General features: G+C 33.7%; 1 protein-coding gene across 5 annotated transcripts; it reads right to left on the bottom strand.

The window, feature by feature from the left end:
- Positions 1-650: 650 nt before the first annotated feature.
- Positions 651-19,046, bottom strand: LOC148948186 (uncharacterized). Of its 5 annotated transcripts, none has more exons than XM_089095727.1 (4): positions 18,896-18,935; positions 15,837-16,370; positions 5,724-5,894; positions 651-883 (listed from the first exon to the last, which is right to left on the bottom strand). In XM_089095727.1, exons 2-4 carry the CDS (start codon positions 16,204-16,206, stop codon positions 723-725), a joined length of 702 nt encoding a protein of 233 aa, XP_088951853.1. In that variant the 5' UTR covers positions 16,207-16,370; positions 18,896-18,935; the 3' UTR covers positions 651-722. The 5 variants fall into 5 exon arrangements, 4 of the variants coding, with proteins under 4 accessions (XP_088951853.1, XP_088951854.1, XP_088951850.1 ...); XM_089095728.1 differs by lacking the exon at positions 651-883 and adding an exon at positions 3,802-4,222 and having other exon boundaries at positions 16,265-16,370; positions 18,896-19,046; XM_089095724.1 differs by lacking the exon at positions 651-883 and adding an exon at positions 3,802-4,222.
- Between the last annotated feature and the right edge of the window lie 798 nt (positions 19,047-19,844).

The raw sequence follows: 19,844 nt of genomic DNA, 5'->3' as shown, positions 1-19,844 counted from the left end.
TTAGGATAGCCCCCTGAGTTTCTGCAACCTTTTCTGCTGCCGACTTAGAACTTTTTAGCTTGTACCCGAGCACTAGTTATTGTTTTCTTCGTTTACCGAGCTCAGCTAGCAAGTCTGTCAACACACTGAAACCTGTTTTATTCAGCTTTCCACAGTCTTTCATAATAGCTGGGCGTTCAGTGTTTGAGAGGCTAATAAAGCTAGGCTCGATAGCTTTCTGCTTATTTGAATTACTTCGAAGGCTCAGCCCAGCTACAGATTGGGAGGGATTAAAAACAGCGCTTTCTATCAGAACAAACTTTCTCGGATTAGATGGCGCTAAAACGGAAAATTGTAAGATTTCTGCTTTAAACAAGGAAACTGGATCCAGTAAAGTAGCTTCAAACTCCTTCACAGTCTATTGAAAATATTCAAAAATGTAGGGACCTTCTTTCTGTCCCCCACAACTTATAACTGGTACATTTAAAATCACTAAGGATTTTCGATATTTTTAAGTGTTCATACTTAGATAGATAGAAGGGAAAATATGATAGAAATAGTTAAGAGTTTTTTTTTTCTTTTTTTATTATTATTTATTTGTTATTAGGGCTACAGCAGCGGAAACGGGCGAGATTGTCATTGATGAATTAGTTTTTTTGCCGCTTGTCGAAATGAGTGATTTGTTTTTCCAGAAATGTTTCATTTTCCATATTTCTGTGTTTCTTGTGGTAGTTCATGTTTGTTTACATCAGCTTTTTTGCAGTATTGATGAAGTTCATTCGAGTGTGTGCATTTCTCACGGCTCTTCGTTTTGCTCCAAGATGAGACCAGATTCCCCAGAGAGCTTTGGGTAACATATACAGCATCTTTTTTTTCTTTTTTTTTCTCCTCAGATAGCTTGGTACTGTAACATCGAATAGAATGGTTTAATATCTCAAAATTTAAAAGCTGATTTTAGACACAAATCTTTTATTCTTTTAGGTCTTCGTGGCAAAAAAACACCCCAGAAGATCCTTTCAAGCTGCTCGGAATGCTAATTTTGGCCAATTGTCTAGAGACGACAAGGACACCCTAGGGTATGCCTAGCAAAGGAACTTACAGTAGTAAGTTTCAACAAATCCCCTCTTAGACCGTTCACCAAACAAATAACAAAAGACATATTGATTCCATTTTTTTGGGAGGATAGGATTTGCTCATTTAATGTTTTTTTCAGTGCATAAGAGCCCTCTTACACAGCGAATTTGTCAGCATAAGTTCAGAACATATAAATCCTAAAGTTTTGTCATTTGCGTTCCTCATCCAATGCCAATCATCCGAAATGTGGGTTCTACTTTGAACCTAGTTTTGAGGCAGCACCGGCACAAACAGTAGGTAAAACAAACAAGTCTTTCAGTTTTACAAAATTCCAGTTACCTTTGTCAAGGGCTGTGGGTTGACTAACTTTAATCATTTTCAGGCCCCCTCCCTTTCAAATAAATCTTGTTGTCTACTTAGGCAAGCAAACAAAATCATAATTCAATAATAATTCATTGGTTTTGTCCTAATGTAATCCCAAAAATAAACAGAGAATTGCTGATACATTGTAGGATTGCTGTTTTAGGCTACAACTCTTCCACTTTCCAGCTTTCCTATTATCTGATTTAACTGAATGTACACCCTCATAGCTACCAGCCCTTTTCCATTCTTTCAACTGACATATAAACAGAATTGAGATTTTAGCTATTTGATATAAAATTTTAAACTAATTCAGAAAGTATAATTTTTAACACATGTTAATATCAGAAGGCATTGAAATGTTGTATGGTAGATAATCATTTTTTTTTTCATTTTTTAATAAACAAAACATTTCTTAGGTACTGAAAAACCGATTTTTCCAGCAATTCAAAACAAAGGTTTTGGGTCTTTTCAAAGATTATATACAGACAAAACAATGCTTTTCAGTTTTTTTGTGTGGTTAGGTCTTTTTGACCCAAAGATATATAATCCCGAATAATACCATAAGCAAAGTTGTGAACCTGTGGCTGAAATTTATCTTAGGGTTCTTTTTTTCTTATTTTAATCGAAACCAAAGTAATTCAGTGAGGATCGTTTATAAAAAAGAAAAAGAGACACATGGCCCACATCTTTTTTTTAGCCTTGATTATTTTCATTTTTTTAGGAACTAGCATAAATTAAACAATTGACAACTAATTATATCTTGCTTTCTTGTGTAAGTTTATGTGTGCTTAAAAATCCTAATTATTATGCATTTCAGTTTTGGACAATATAAACTTCTGTTTCTTTTGAGATTATCAATTTAAGAGGAATTCTTTCTGGAAAATAGGGATTTGCCTTTTTCGGCTTGTGTGGTTCCACATTGTTCATTTGATGAAAAGACAAGCTTAACTTGCCAAAAAAAAGCACAGAAAACTATATAAATATCCAAAGTGCTAATTTAAATGTGAGAATTAGCAAACGTGAAACAGCTTTAATTCTTCGTTAAGTTTTTTTTTAAATAAAAATAAATATTCTTCCAAAGGTCTTGCTGTAGTCTATACACTGTGAGGCTTTTTCTAGAATAGGTTGATAAGTGCTAATTTAGAGCTGACTTAAATGAAAATACCCTTTTGCACAAGTCCCATTTAAATGTTGTCACCTGTAGGCACTCTATCAGCGTGTTCAAATAGTCCAGCCACAGCAAGCATTTCTTGCATAAATCATCTTTTAAACAGTTCCTCACCTGTATGAATTCTTTGGAGCTCATTCAAAAACCCTGATGCAAACAGGCATTTCTTGCATCCACCACATTAATTCGATGTACCAATTGGTTGTGAGAATAATAACCACAAACCAATGAGGATAAAACAATCTTCCTAAACTCCTGTATGCACTCTTTAATGCCAGTAAAATTACTAAAAATCGGAAAGTGTTTCAAAACACATCACATATGAAAGGTTTCTGATCTGTACACAGTCTTTGATATGTATTCAAACTGAAAAGTTTCTCATCAATATGCTTGTCAGGTTTCTAAAATGAAAGGTTTCTCATCAATATGCATTCTTTGGTGCCGGTTCAAATTAGATGCTCGAGAAAAGGTTTTATAACAAACGTCAAACTTTAACGGGTTCTCAACCTTTATGAACTCCCTTATGGGTGTTCAAACTTGATGCCCGAGAAAAGTTTTCATCACAAACGTCACACTTAAACGGTTTTCAACCGTATGCCCTCTTGGGTGCCGGTTCAAATGTGATGCTGTACAAGAAGTTTGGTCACAAACTTCACACTTAAACAGTTTCTCACCCGTATGCATTCTATGGTGCCGGTTAAAATGTTATGCTTCAGAAAAGGTTTTATCACAAACATCACACTTAAACGGGTTCTCATCCGTATGTACTCTCTTATGGGTGTTCAAATTTGATACTCGAGACAAGGTTTTATCACAGACGTCACACTTAAACGGTTTTCACCACCCGTATGCACTCTATGGTGCTGGTTCAAATGTGATGCTAGAGGAAAGTTTTTATCACAAACGTCACACAAACAGTTTCTCACCCACATGCAACCTTTGATGGGTGTTCAAATTTGATGCTGTAGAAAAGGTTTGTTCACAAACATCACACTTAAACGGTTTTTCACCCGTATGCTCTCTTGTATGGGTGTTCAAACTTGATGCTTGAGAAAAAGCTTGGTCATATATATCAAACTTAAACGGTTTCTCACCCGTATGCACTCTTTGGTGCCGGTTCAAATGTGATGCTTGAGAAAAGCTTTTGTCACAAACGTCACACTTAAACGGTTTTTCACCCGTATGCACTCTTTGATTGGTGTTAAAACATTCTGCGTGAGAAAATGCTTGGTCACAGACATACCACTTAAACGGTTTCTCACCCGTATGCACTCTTTTATGGGTGTCCAAATGTGCTGCTTGAGAAAAAGCTTGGTCACAAACATCACACTTAAATGGTTTCTCACCTGTATGCACTCTTATGTGCCGGTTCAAAGTCTGCGTTTGAGCAAAGGTTTTTGTCACATACCTCGCATTTATATGTCTTTTTCTTTTTATGAGTTCTTTGATATCTTTTCAATTTTTTTTCCTTTTTACTTTGAAGCTGACTTTTCAAACTTGTTTTCTGACATTCTAAGCCTTTTCCTTCAGATTCTGACGCACACGAAATTAAGATACTACTTGTGGATGGATTCTTTGAAACAAATAGTGACGTATTTCCCTGTAAGTGAAGTCCAGACACATGTGGTGAAAAGTGACCTAAAAGTTTAAAAGTCTACAGAGATAACCAAATTATAAAAAAATCAAAACTATTACAACTGAAAACAAATACATATCTTTCAAAATGTTTTGAAAGTCTACAGAGTTAAAAACAGAAAAAAAATAGTATATCTTTCATTAGGTTTTAAAGAGCGAAAATGAAACCTTAAACAATCAAAAACTATACCTTAATGTAAATAAAACCAAAAGTGAAGGAGAGGAAATATTACAAGAAATATCAGGAATTATAGCAACAAAAAGAGAGAGCTAAAAGAATGCACATCATATGTTGAAGTTAGAATTTTTGGGTAGCCACACAGCTTTGGATTAAACAGAACGACAGAAGTCACGTTTTCCTCTGGTCTAACAAATAACAATTAAAATAGGGATAAATACTTTTAATAGACAATGGGAAACACTAAAAAAAATTTTGTATATTTCGGTCGTACATAGTGACACCGCCATCAGCATTTGGTTACTTTAAAATCGTTTAAAAAAATTTCCGCTGTAAAAAACGATCAGGTTGGAGTACCTTGCGAGCAGATTTATTTGCTGTATTGTGCCTTTTTTTATAGAGACATACATATATATTAGGTTCAAAATTTCTATTGAACTGTAAACAATAAATACGTTGTTTTAGTTCAGGTTTCATCGCCTATAAGCGAATTGTTAAATAAAAGAAAATTTAGGCTGTAACTGATAACTGGTCACAGGCGACTGATAACTGGTGATTGAAAACGGAAGTAAGAGCTCATCATCGTGTATTTACATGCAGAAAACACGTTTGATTGGTATGAAATTTGCGCTATGCTCTGATTGTTTGTTTTGATTTTTTTTTGTCATCGTTTTTCACTTTTTATTAAAAGGACTCATCCCTCTGAGGAAAACGTGACTATCATTTTTTTTTTTTTTTTTAATCCAATGAGACTCACTATGTTCTTCTAGCTAAATATTTAAAACAACAGACAAAAAAAATAAAAAAATTTCACAAACTTACAGACGAAAAAAACTCCCTAAACAGACAAAAAACGTTTGACTTCATTTGCACAAAATGAATTCAGTACTTTGGTTTGAATCTAGTATTTTCAGTAAATTAATTTTCTGCCCTAAATATTTCTGGTAGGCAGTTCCGATAATAACAGCCAATTTTCTGCTTCTTTCAAATTCACCTTGGAATCAAAATAATAGACAGATTTATTTCTTTATCTCTTAATTTGAAGAGAAATATACATTATAAATATGGATAATAAAATTTTTTATACAGAAATAGTTTTAAGGCTTATTGTCAAGCTTTTTGAAGATAATAAAATCTGCAAAACTACTTACTAAAAGTTTTAAAATGTTCATTAAAGACTACAAAAGCGGTTTGGCCAACACCAGCACATTGGAAAAAGATAAAACAAAAGTTCCATCTTAAGATTAAGTCTCTTTGTCCTTTTTTGTCTAATAAAATAATATCCAATAAATATCAATTAACAAAAATACAATGTTTCAGATATACCTTCATTGTTAGTACATTTGGGATGTAATTCCTGGGCGTCGTCTTCAAATTTACATGGTCCTGAAATACTAGGTAAATTGAGTAAGGGAACATCTTCACATTTTGGTGACAAAAGATGGTTTGGAAAATGAAAGGGCTTCTCAAGGTGACATGGTAAAGCGTCTTCAAATCCTAAAAAAATTTAAATTAAACAGACATATAATAATTTTAACAGTAAAGCTTACTAAACAAATGCAACTGCTTTATCTTTTTAGTTACGTGTAAAAATGCAAATATACAAACATTATAACATACATAAAATTAAATGTATAGGCTATACATGTTTTTTCTCAAATCGTTTTTAAAATCTGCTTTTTAAAAATCAAAAGAAAACCTGAAACATTCAACAACATTCATTAACATAGAACAAACAAAAACTTGAAATTCTTAATACAAAATACATAACATAGAACTAATAGCTGGATAAGTGTAAATTTAGGATATTGTACTCTATAAAAAAATATGGAATAAAAATCTATATCCAAAAAATAAAGATTTTACAGCTTAGCAATCACAAAGAATCACAACCAATCAATTGGGGGGTTTCAGCATTAGTTTCAAAACAATAAAATAAAAAATACAGTCTCCCAAAATTTAACAGCTGAATTCAACTAACTTTATTCCTCTCTTACACGTCTTATAACTTGATATTCCAATCTGGAGCCCCAGGACTACCCCGGCTTTGGTAATAATATATCGTTCATCATACCTGCACAGGAAAAAGATTGACAGAAAAATTCTCTACGGGATTACATGCTTCACCAAAATTAAAAATATAAGCTAATACTAAGAATTTAAATAAGTTTTGTGGCACAAAGAAGCCTTTTTTATCAACCCTCAGCTCTTAATCATGAGATCCAATAACATATGCAGTTACAATTTTTTTCTTGGGAACACTTAATGAGAAAGGAGAAAAAAAGGGACGATTATTTTCTAGAGTAAAGTAGCGTTTCGTTTATGCTGCAACAGAAAATTTAAATGTATAGAATTACCATTTTTAATGAAAGAATCCTCAGAAACTGTGATGAGATCAGTTATTTTCAGAATTTGTGGCAAGTCCATGAAAGATCTTGGAAAACGGCGTTAATGCAAATTATGAGAAGTATTATACTATCATCAACACTCGGATACACATTTTACACAGATTAATCGGAATTAATTAATTAATAATACAATTAACAATTAATCGGAAACAGATTTTATTCAGGAGAGTCCTAAAATACAAAAGATGTAATGATTGATGACTAATAATGACTTTTAACTACTGCAAAGCATATATTATCTTAATAAAGTTGAAAGCGCAGACTCAAGTCCTTCAGTAGTCAAAACGGTGTAAATATTCAGAAACTCACCTTTTTGATGTAAATATTTTTAAAGCGCAGTTGTTGATTTTAATTTAAAATAACCTTTCACGGTAAAAAAGGAAAATAAAACTTTTAGATTGTTCTGTTAGCTGTATTCTTTTAGTAAATTCTCCAAGCCAAAAACTGTTATGTTGGAAAATTTATTTTAATTCATGTAATAAAAGCTTTATTCATGATTTTATTGCTTAAAACACTACCAAGTGTAGGCCTATTGTGTATATATCATTATGTTTTTCCAAGAGGGTATATCTAGCTGCTTTCAGTTTTAGGGCTTCAAGAATGTGACAATAAAACTAAAATTAGATCCAAAACGATATTATGTAACAGCATTTTATCTATCAATTAAGAAAATTTTAAAAATTAAGTAATTACCTTTTAAAGGAATTTAAATTCAAATCTAGTGAAACTCAAGAAATTTAAAAAGTATTTCCAGAAAAATAACTCTTTAGTTTTTTAACATCCACTAAAATGCAACAAGATTTTTCTAAAATAATTCTGAGGACTCAATCAATTGTTTAGGTTAACTAGGGAGGACAATCTTCCTGGGAACAACTTATGACAAGGTCTAAATTTGCCTTCAACTACTCTTTTTATCGAAAAATTGTTTCAGCATCTATACCAATGTTATTATGAAACCAATTTCACCTTTTTACCATAACTCTTTAATTAAACTTGAAGACAAAATACTGATGTAAAAAACAACAAAACATATCCTCATTTAATAGATTTTCTATATACCATGGTTGCAGTGACAGCTGTAACCTAAGACAGAGTACATGGATATTGATAGAGCCTGAAGCCCCTTCAAATGGCGTCGATTTGAAAAAAAATTCACCAGAAGTTAGCCGTCCAAGCTTTTTAATGGCACCCTTCTAACCTTTATTCTAGCAACTTATTAAAGTTAAACCAAACCCCATTGTCACCAAATGTTTAGAAACACTTTTCAAAAATAAATGTCCTTCTGTGCACTAAAATTTTTGAGTTTGAAAAAAAAATGGTAAAGAGCCTGGAAAAAAAGATTCGCGTGAGTAACATCATATTTATGAGCACATTTTAAAATCATAAATCATATTTATCTCAGTAGTGGTTATATCATTTTTAGTGTTTTTTAATACAGGCAAAATTACACAAGGGCCATAGATAAGTATAAAATACAAAGTATTATGAGTTTTTTTGTAAAAGGTTTATGCAGTTCATAATAGGGTGAATCGGGTAAAGTCCGATACCGGCCTTCAACTTGTCTATGGTCCATTGTATCTGTGGGAGGCTTTCATATTTTCTTCCATAATAGTAGCAGTAGGCAACAGTGCCATCAACTTCCGGCAGAGTTAGCACGCCTTCTATTCAGAGGGTTTTGAAGTTTTTTGGACGGCGTTTTTTTAGGAACACAGGTAACTGACTTTACTTTAACTTATGCAGATTATAAAGTAAGAGAGATAGAGAATTTTTTTTTCATTTCTTAGAAACTAGAAGACCAGGAGCATCTTCCTGATTTTTTAAAACAAGCTAATGTTATTAGTTGAACAGATAAGAGGGGTGTCTGTCTTACCCCCAAAAAAGCCCATCTGGGGAAAGTCCGACAGGTCGGTCTTACCCCCTATGGGGGACGTTTGGCTGGGGTGTCGGACTTACCCCATGTTACCAAAGTTGGATATTTTAAATGGTAGAACAGATTCTAAGCTTTAGATAATAAAGGTTGAAGCCAGTAACCATCCTTGGATGGCTCTACTAACTTAGTGGAATGTAGTGTTGTGTTGATCATTCATGTTTTGCAGTTCTGTGCCTGCTTTCGTTTATCTTTCTCCCCTGTAATTTTTTTTTCGTCTTAACCTTTACTTGTGACCTGCCGTGTAAAAAGTGTAGCAAAGTAGAAATGCTACTTGGCTTGTATCAAATTTGTTGGCAGATTTTGTCTGAAAATACCCTTTTTACATGTAAAATAATTTTTGCTCAAAGAAAAGGTGTCAAAACACAAGTTGTGCTCCACCATGCAAAACGTGGGGTAGCATAGTAGCAATGCTACTTGACAGTTTTCATGGCCTAGTAAAATTTGTTAGCATTTTGTTTTCAAAAATACAAGTCTTCCACTATCCCCAAATTTTTGGGGATTTCTCCCAAAATCTGTCTTCTCATAAACATTCTCAAAATCGGCTCCCCAAAAATCCCCTTTCTTTCAGGGTTGCCACCCCTAGTGATTTATCACTGACGACAATCCACCCCTAGTAACTATTACTATCACTTGACTTGAAATAATTTTTTCACTATTTTCAAAAGTTTATGTCTCAATTATTTACTACACATCAAAACCAGACATAGATCATTGAATTACTGACCTTTCTTCCTATGCTAGTAAAAGTATACTGACCTTTTTATAGTTGCAGTACAGTGATCAATGAATATTCAGAATGCAGTTGGGTGTGTATTATTTTTATAATACCAATATCATTTGAGTGTACAACTCAATCCATAAACTATCAGCAGTAAGCTATATACTGTATACTTGAGACTTTGAATACTATACACCATTAGCAGTATTAAAATAAATATGAGACAGTACTTTAATATGATTAAATATGATTCAGAAAACTATTGATATTTCTAACCACAAGCTATACTAAGTTATATTTGATACTTTTCTGAAAATTTTACGTATAGAAATACTTCTTGTTCAAAGAAAAGCCGTCAAAATACAGATCGTGCTGTTAAAGTGTTGGCAGCTTTTGGAATTCTGCTCCTGGCAGTTTTGAAACTTTTTGCACACATGCTTGTAACAGGTTTTCGAATAAATTCATCAATTCATTCATAATTCCCCTTCGAATAAATTCATCCATTCATTCATAATTCCTTTGTCTTTTCTAGATGCCTAGAAATTATGTTCGGAAAACACAACGCGGGGTTGGAGGAACATATGATGCAACTCAGCTACAAAACGCGCTAGCAGAGATATCTTCAAAGAGAATGTCTATGCTACAGGCTTCGAAAGTATTTCAAATACCACGCACTACCTTGCATGACCATCTTATGAAGAAGACACAAGTAAAAAAACCAGTTTCTTCGTTCAAAGCAACTGGAATCTTTGATCTGAGTGTTCCAATGAGAGTAAACCCATCCGTAATTGACCAGACAAAGTTTGAACCCACCAAGTTGAGACGCTATGCACAAATGAAAAAGGAGCAAGAGGAAAATTCAGGCACATCTAAAGTCACAACCACCGTCAACGCTGAACTAGAAAAAATTACCTTTTCTGTTACCATTAGTCCAAGGAAGTTGCTTGGCAACCAATCAAAAACTTTTGAAGAGATTCTTCTTGACTCAATCAAGCGGCCCGACCTACCATCAGTTTCAGGAATAGAAAAATGGAAGAAAATTGCAAGAGAGGCAGAAGTGATAACATCAAAAGAACATCTAGAGGTGCTTAAGAGGGAAAAAAATCTGAAAGCAAAAGGCAAAGGGAAGAAGAAAAGTTCAGATGGGAAGGGTATAAAATCGAAAAAAAAAATTCTTCCAAAGAGGGAAGCCAATAGAGATATGGGTGATAGCGAATCAGACATCACCCTTGAACTTGGCTCTGATGAGGATGAGCAGAGTATTCAAGATACTATTCAAGAAAGTGACAGTGATGACAAGGAGACACCCAATAAGCAAAAGATTGTTCCCAAGCTAAATGAGTACTATGCATTTAGATACGATGCCAGGAATGACGAACAAGGTTGGTACATCGGAAGGGTTCTAGACTTTCCTGACGAGGGAAAAGTTAAGCTCAAGTTTCTTCACTGCTTGAGCCTTGCCACCTACTCTTTCAATTGGCCAAAGAAAGAAGATATCGATACTGTGGATGACAAATACATTTTTGCAGGACAAGTAAACTTAGTGGGAACCGGACCATTTGAAATACCCCAAATCCGTCAGGTTATTGTATCGTACAAGGCAGTTACTGGCAAGTGTCAGTAGATCTTTGTTTTATGCCCATACACGTAAGCTACAACATATATTAGTAACTTTTTGTATCTGAAGTCAAACCATAATTTGTGTGATATGTTTTTCTTTTTTAAAATACAATCAATCATTTACATTCAGTGATTTGTGCACCTCGGCTATGATACTTGTAAAGTTTATCTGTTGGGTAAGTCTGACACTGTCGGAGTTACCCCACAGCAGCAGAAAAAAGTATGGTAAAAAAAAATCTTGAGAGTCAATTTAACAAAAAAAACATGTTAAGGTGTCGGACTTTCCCCGATTCACCCTACCTAGAAGACAAATGAATAGCCTAGACCATGAAGAACAAAGCAATCTACAGTTAGAATACATGCAAAAGCGACAATTACAGGTCAAAATTAAAATTGCAAAAAAAATTTAAGGTTAGAATATAAATAAGAAGTATTATAAGCAACAGCAAGAATCAGGACTTGTCCAAAATACTTTGAAAAATTGGTATCCTGAGATTTTCTGTCCTGCAAAAACAATCTAAAAAGATCAAAAGCGGGTGTGCAAAAATTTCCAAAGCTACCAGTAGTACAATCCCAAAAACTGTCTACACTTTAGCAGCATAACTTGTGTTTTGACAGCTTTACTTTGAGCAAAAAGTATTTTTATATGCAAAATTTGTAGAAAAGTAGCAAATGTAATTTAGTATATCTTGGAGTTAGAAATATCAATAGTTTTCTGAATCGGAATTAATAATGTAAGCTAAAGCAGGGGCTAGCCATATACTAGCCATAAATATCATCGTCCATAGTTTATATGTATCATTTTATCAAAAGTACTGTATCATATTTACTCTAATCTGCTAGTGGAGTCTAGTATTCAAAGTCTGAGGTATACTGTATATAGCTTACTGCTGTAACTTTATGGATGGAGTTGTACACTCCATTGATGTTGGTATTATAAAATTGCATACCCAACTGCGTGATTGATACTCATTGATCACTATACTACAACAATGAAAAGCACCATTTGATTTTCCGGGAGAATGATATTGATTAGCAGCCTGGCAGTTGCATGCATAATGAAGCTATCATATTAGTTTTGCCCAAATCTAATCCCCAAAATAAACAGAGAATTGCTGCTACATTGTAGGATGGCTGTTTAAAATTGCATTCACTTACTTAAAAACTTTCCTAAACCATAAAAAGATCCTAGACTGCAATTAAACCACTCAATCAAGCATGTACACACGCCAAAAATATTGCAGGGGAGGAAACCAGAATAGAAATGGTGAGGGGAGGAGGAGGAGGGGAATACATTTAAAGATAAAAAGCTCATATGCCAAATAAAATTATAAAGAAAAAATAAATTTACTTAATTTTTACATACCTAATGAACGAAAATTCAAAAAATTTTTAAATGGTGAGGATTCCTGACAAAAAGATCAATTCCTATAACCGGTATTTATGTATTATACCGCCATCACTCAAGAAGTGAAGTTAGGTTAATACTAATAAAAAATCCCAAAATAGGATCAAATGTAATACTTTAGAAATAAGTTTGGGCTATATATTTGCACATTAGGGGGGGGGGGGGAGGTATTGGTAACCTGACCCCCACCCCTGATAATTTGCCAATATATAGCCCAAATTATAGAAGTCTAATGTACTCTGTCACCCGCCACTTGTTATCCACTAAGCGTAAGCTAATTGTCTCTTAATACAGACAGATAAAATAATTTTGTTCTATATATCTAACCACATTTATATTTAATGGTATTGATGTTTCGCTAGCTAACTATGCTGATGACATCCTTGATATTAGTAGAACAGTCTTTGGAATTGAGGAAAATTTTGGAATTCTCGATAGGGAGTATAAACGTATAGGTCTTCGATCTAATGAGAGTAAGACTGAGTTCCTGGTGTTCAATCACCGTTCAGATTGCCCGACAAAGGTTCAGTTAGGTGAACATGTTATTAAAGCACAAGATACACTGACGTATCTTGGTGTACTGATTGGGTCAAATCTTCGCGCCACCCGTCAACTTTTGAAAGATTTTTTTTGCCAGAAAAGCTAGGAATGCGTATGCAGTGGAGGTGTAGCAGGCAGTGAATTCTAAATTTGCCCCCCCCCCCCCTCCTGAAAAAAACCAAGTCCAGCTCTGTTTGTAAGAAAAACTTTCAATTTCGGTTCTAATGAATATCTGAAACTTTCTAGGGAAAATAGGAGGGAGATGCATTATACCATAATAAATTTCCTATGGGGGGATTGAAATTTATCCCAGGGTGGGGAGAATTTTCCCCGGGAGTTTTTGAAGGAAAATTTTTCAGGGGAGGGAAAACATCCAGACCCAAATTTTCTTTAAGTGACTCTTTTCTTCAACTTAATTTAATGGAAAAAATACAAAGTTAACAGCATAAAGCAACAGGAAAACTTGAGGAGAATATACAATTTGGAATAGCCTATATGTTTGACCATTAGACGGGAGGGAAGGGATAGTAGATTACAGTGGTTTTAGGAGCAAAATAAGTATCTTAGAATGATGTTTTGTTAATAATCAGAATTTTATGTTTTGTTAATAATCAGAATGATACTTACATGTATCATTCCTAAAAAAGCTTTGCTTTACTTTATTCTAACACCCTCCTTGGTATACAAATCAAAAACCAAGTTATGTACTGCTTCAACTTTAAAATAAGCCCTAAAATATTTCCAAATATTGTTACTAAGTGCTTTATATTGCTTAACCCACTTACCCTTGCTGATGTTCAAATTTACAGCCAAGCTCAATTTATATTTCTTATGTATCTGAAAATAGTTCAACAAACTGTAAATACATGGGCAGGGGCATCTAACGACAAGGGGGAAGGTAGAGGGGTCACACTGCCCCCCTCCCTAATTTTTTTGGCATTCAGTAAAGTTTTCACCAAAGGGAAAAATTTTGCAAAATTAGCAGAAATTATGCAAAATTCCTGATTTCTGCAGAACATTTGACAGAAATAAGGTACCATAGCAATTAAGTAGGATCTATGAAGTTTGACCCCCCCCCCTTCCCCAATGAAGAGGCTTAGGATGCCCTTGTGTAGGGAAATATATTGGTTGAGCTATATATTTTGGTTTAAAGATACTGTATAGATTAATAACTAATTTGAGTATTTTTCTAGTTTTTAATGTTCTTTTCAGATTGTTATGGCTATTCCTTCTCTTGAGCCCTGCTTGTGCATTGAAATTCTTTATAATTTACGGCATGAAATTCTTTCTTTATTATTTACAGCAGCTAGGGCCTATTGATTAACCATATTTCTGGTAAATTTTTTGTTGTTCATATTATTGACTTAAGAATAAAGTGAACATACCACTTGGTGCCTTTTTTTATTCTCTTTATGGAAATAATAATTGCTTCTATTGCAATGCAAATTTAAGCCTTTTTTGAAGTCTTCAAAATGACCAAAGTATATAAATAATAAATAAATAATAATATTTAATAATTATGAACAACTTCAGGGCAGCATACTCCAGTCTTTCAGAAATTGGCTTTACTCATCACCGGACAAATCACTTCAACAACTTTGTTGACTCTGAGGATATGACCATCCACACCCAATGTATTGAGAGGCTATGGTGCTCTCTGAAGAAAAATTGCTAATGGTCAGGAATGAGGAGTCTCTACTTATAGCAGCGCATTGCTAGATTCCTCCTCCTTGAAACCTATGAGCCAGAAGAATACCTTCAATATTTTTTAATTGAACCTAAAAAGCTTTACCCCGTGGGTCAGAGCCCTCAACTTCTAGAGTAGTGGAGGCTTAAGCCAACAAAGGAGCATATTCTGATGATGATTCAGATGAAGGGGATATCTGACTGGTTTCAATTTTCAAGATTGTTTAACTGCATTAATGAAGGTATTTAAATTTGCAATAGCAGCAATTATTATATTCGTAAATAGCATAAAAAAAGGCATTGAGTAGGATGTTCGCTTTATTTGTAAGTCAATAATATGAACACAATAATATGGTCTGAAAAAAGAAGAAAATGAAATTATGTGGGCCTCAATATGTGTTTAATAATAATTTGAGTAAAATAAATGTCAAAATTATTTCAAAACAATTCTAGAAGTAAAAGGCTGCATCAGCTTAATGAAGTAGAATGTAATTATAGTAACACTAATAATAAGGTATCTTAAGCTGAAATTTTATCCCAAAACTATAATTATATAATTAGGTTCTCATAAAAAGTGGAATACAAGACCAATTAATTAGTGCAATTCAAACAAGAATATATCCAAAAACAGTGTTTGGTTGATAAAAGCCCAGTATGCTTAGATTACAATAAATTCAGTTAAAACATATTAAACATGTAGAATTAATAGTTATGGTTTGCTATTGAAGAGTCTTGCCAACCAACAGCTCCAGGACCAGAAAAGAAGTCAACAAATTTTTGTCAAACAGTAGTAGCTCCTGTTGCTGGAAAATTGCCAGCTAGGTTTCCAGAGCCCTGAAAACCTGTACTAAAATTGTGCCAAGAACCTTGAATGATCTGCCCCCCCCCAACTCTGTATCTTCTAGTCTTGAAGATAAATACTGGTATCCATTGGCTGCATTTGTAGCAATAAGAAAGTTTTGTAATACACAAGTTGCTTTTATGATATTGTCTGCTGTTTCTAATGATGCATTTATTTCCCCCTTTAAAATTCTGAAGCATGCACTTAAGATGCCAAATGCATTTTCAACAACCCTTTGTGCATGTGACAGTCTATAATTAAACACTTTTTGATTGTGTGTCAAACTACCTCTTCTTGGGAAGGGACGCATCAAATTTTCCATGAGCGGGAATGCCTCATCTCCAACAAAGACTTGAGGCAATGGTTCTTCATTTGCTGCAAGTGGAGTTGGAGGGGGAAAAAAAAGTTTATTATTTCTCATTGCTTGTCCAAATGATGAACAGAAGAGAACACTACTATCATTTTCTTTCCCTTTAGCACCAACATCTATATACAAAAATCTATAATGTGCATCAGACACAGCCATTAAATTAATACTGAAAAACTGGTGGAAATTAAAAAAAATCAGAACCACTCTTAGGTGGGCACAATATTTTACAGTGTTTGCCATCAACAGCACCCATAGAGTTAGGAAAATTCCAAATCTCTGAAAAATCATGTGCAACACTATTAAAATAAATTGTAGATGGAGGTTTCAAGTATATGGGCTGCAGCACCTTCCAAATGGCCTTTAGTGTCTCTTTGACTATACCACACACTGTAGATCTTCCCATTCTGTAGGCAATGGACATGCTGAACATTGAATCTCCACATGCCAAGTATCTGTAGGACCAAAAAAGTTCAATAATAGTAAGAAGCATAGAACTGTGCATATAAGAACAATGGTTATAGTATCTAGTTAGAGTTAGGCTAATTTGCACACTTCAAATACCACATTTTCTTATATTGCAAATTTAGAAATGTTGAAGTTGCAGAAGTTCTTTGAAGAAAAACAGACTATAAATGATAATGATAATGGAACACATTTTGTGATTTTAGATTTTGCTAAAGCCTCCCTCTAAGGGAAGATCCTGGCTTTGTCATTTTATTTGATTTTATTTATCTGTATTTGTTTAACTCAATGAAAATTAAACAAAATAGTTTTGTCTATTAATGGCATATTTAACTAGAATTGCCATGAAATTTAAAAAACCTGCATTTCCCTAAAGAAAGTTGTAATAGAAAAGAATATATTTACACACTACAATAGCTGGAACTAACATGAGCATGTCATGACAAGAAAAAAGAAGACACAAAACAAAGATAAAAAAAAATAAATAGCAACACAAAATTAAAGCACCAAGTGCAGCTTCAAGGTCTATAAATTAAAATCAGTCATAAATACAACTGATATGAGGATAATAACAACTTTAATGCTGAGCATCACAGGGTTCAGAATAGTCCAAGACTTGATATGTATGATATTTCTTAAGATTACCTAGGTGATCATAAATACAACAAGCCCAATTTTGAAGAATTTGTGCATAAGCAAGGCATCTACATTTGTCTATAGAAGACATGGCATTTGCTATAGCTCTTTGATGATAGAAGAGTTGCTTTCAACAGCCACTGAATACATTCTCTGAGACACTGGTTGGGTAACTAATGCTACAATGTTGAAAGATTTTGTGCAAATGGTTTTAATTAAAACTTAATGATATATATCCCCCTAGTAATAAATTAAAAATAACACATTTATATCCTTTGCAAGTCCTCCTGATCATGTTAATTTCATTTAAAACCCAGGCTTCATAAATACATTGTATTTGAGTGAATATCTAACTACCAGTTGAAGTAACAATTGTACATATTTATCCTATGAGAAATTTTCTGCTTGCCTAGATCTCTTAACTACTAGAAACCATAGTTTACTTAACAGAACTTTATCAACATTTCCTTTATCTGCATAGCAGATGATATGGAAAGTTTGCCTTTTCTCACTAACATTTGTTTCTGCAAAATTTGATTTTTTGGGCTATTTAAGACTGTTGTCAAAATAAAATTCTGACAGATCTTAATTTACTATAGCTATAGACCATAACCTGCATCTGTATCACATAATATTTCAACAAAGTGCAAATCTTAGAGGGTGTTACTGTAAAGTTACAGCCAAACATTCTCTTGAAGGTATTGCTGGTCTCGTAGTTGTATCTAGCTTTTGAATTATTGGCCTAAAAAGTCTGTCTAGGTAATTGAACTGCTGTGGGTTCATCCTGTAGGTTTCAAAAAACAAACTTGGATCTAAACTTTCCAACTCAAAGGTCAGAGCTCCATAAAAGCCATGGTTGTCACAAAGCTGAAAAAGAAAGGCTTAATAACAGGAATGTCTATGTAAGATTCATCTTCACATTTACAGAGTGGGTGACAATTAGTCATAATGCAATCATTTTGTTGCTGTCTTGGTTGGAAGGTCTAAACAAAAATTATCAAGTAGCCAAAAGGAGCTAATTACATTACTCTTTTGGCAAACAATGTCAAAAGCATCAGAACACACTGAGCAACTGCCTATTAATCAAGCTTAGCCTTAAATTGTGAACCTGTCTAATCTCACCAATAGTTTTTTTCTTCTGAAAGGTAGGTAGCAGCCATGGTTTTATTATCTACTTTTGCACTGAGATATCAATGCCAATATCAACCAATTGAAAAAACTATACCACAAAATGTGATTCTTACATTTAGAAACAGCACTGAATGGTATATATTTCTTTTTGATCATTCTGCTGCTTGATCAAAAAAACAATGGTATGTTCATCTTTTATTTAGCAAATCAATGACAGTATTGATAGATTTACTATTTAAATTATGGTCATGGAAGTTGCTGCCAAGTTCTTAGTTGGATTTTTTTATAGAAAAGCATTGTTAGTGCATAGAAAAATAATTCCAAACTTACTAGCAGAGACTTAGGTAAATTTATAGATGAAAACATAATTTAGCTAGGATGAAAGCTAACACATCACTTAATTTCTTTAGTGATCTTTCATAATTCAATAATTACTTATGGGGGTAATTACATTTTTAGGACTTTAATAGTACCCCAAAAGGTAAAACAGTACATAGTATGGTAACAAAAAGTTTTACTTTAAATTAAATATCTTGAAATTGCAGCATGGAGCAATCCAGGGATTTTGGTACTGCTGCATAATATGCTACACAGCATTATAGACTTTCACAGCAAACCAGACATGGAGACCCGGAATTTTTCTTAAATAGCCTGAATCCCCTAACAAATCACATCACAGCAAAACTAACTTCATTTCTGAGGTTGTTCTGACTCTTTAAAAAAATTCTGCATAATTTAGGCTACTTACTTCCCATGATGGACGAACCCACCATTTTGCTTTTCTTCCTGGCTCTATTTTCCTCCAGCTGAATAAGATTTTCATCTAATTCTATTAAATCATTTAAGTCTGCAAGGTCTTGAAAATCTGGCAAACTTTGAAAATCTTGCAAATTTTGCATGATGTATAATTTTTGAATATTTTGCTGCATAATTTACAAATGACCAAATAACAGACCGAATGAAAACTTATCGGTGTGAACAAGTGTCGGGTTTTTCAAAATGGTTTTCCTATGGGAAATCCCATGCGTGTGATTCCGGCATAAAGGGGGCTTTCTGCCGTCCAGCAGAAAACTGTTAAGGGCTAGGCACACGTAGCTGATTTCGGGAACCGATTTCAGCAAGAGTGTATTCCACGTCGAGTTATTCTAATTAATGATGCTAAGACGTGGGGCCTAGTAGCGGTTTTTTGGTGATTTATCATCATTAATTACGTTCTAGACAAGGAATGTACTAGGGCTTTAGAGCCTTAGGCATGTAATTAATCGTATTTAATGATTATCGTAAATTAATCATAATTAATGATGATTAATCACCGAAAACGTCACTAAGACCCGCCTCTTAGCACCTTTAATTATATTCACTCGACCTGGAATATACCCTTGCTGAAATCGGTTCCCGAAATCAGCTACGTGTGCCTAGCCCTTAGCTAACATTTTTCCCAACAGTCGTTTTTCCGCCGTCCAACTAAAAATCGTTACCTAACATTGTTAGAGGATTTCTCTAACAAATCGAATACTTGTTGAAGGAAATTGTTGGGGAATTTAAAACAAAATATACAAACATAAGCAGGATGGGTACTTTTTATGCTTACAATATTGATAGAGAATCGACGAATACTACTATTTCTTTTTTTTCTTTCTTTCCCCTTCTAGTTTTTTAGAAATATCTTTTCTGGTAATCTCATTGAAAAAAAAATC

Source organism: Artemia sp. Qi Xiang Cuo, chromosome 10, assembly GCF_049724085.1.
Source record: "Artemia sp. Qi Xiang Cuo chromosome 10, ASM4972408v1, whole genome shotgun sequence".
NCBI lineage: Eukaryota > Metazoa > Arthropoda > Branchiopoda > Anostraca > Artemiidae > Artemia > Artemia sp. Qi Xiang Cuo.
This window is presented reverse-complemented; position numbering and strand designations above follow the sequence as displayed.

Bases quoted from the DNA above. Each gene is read 5' to 3' on its own strand.
- LOC148948186 (XM_089095724.1), bottom strand. From the start codon at position 16,206: ATGATTTTTCAGAGATTTGGAATTTTCCTAACTCTATGGGTGCTGTTG. The intron at 5,895-15,836 runs GTAGTTTGACAC...AAATTTTTTTAG, and splicing joins GCGTCCCTTCCCAAGAAGAG to GATTTGAAGACGCTTTACCA. The intron at 4,223-5,723 runs GTATATCTGAAA...TTAAACTTTTAG, and splicing joins CAAATGTACTAACAATGAAG to GTCACTTTTCACCACATGTG.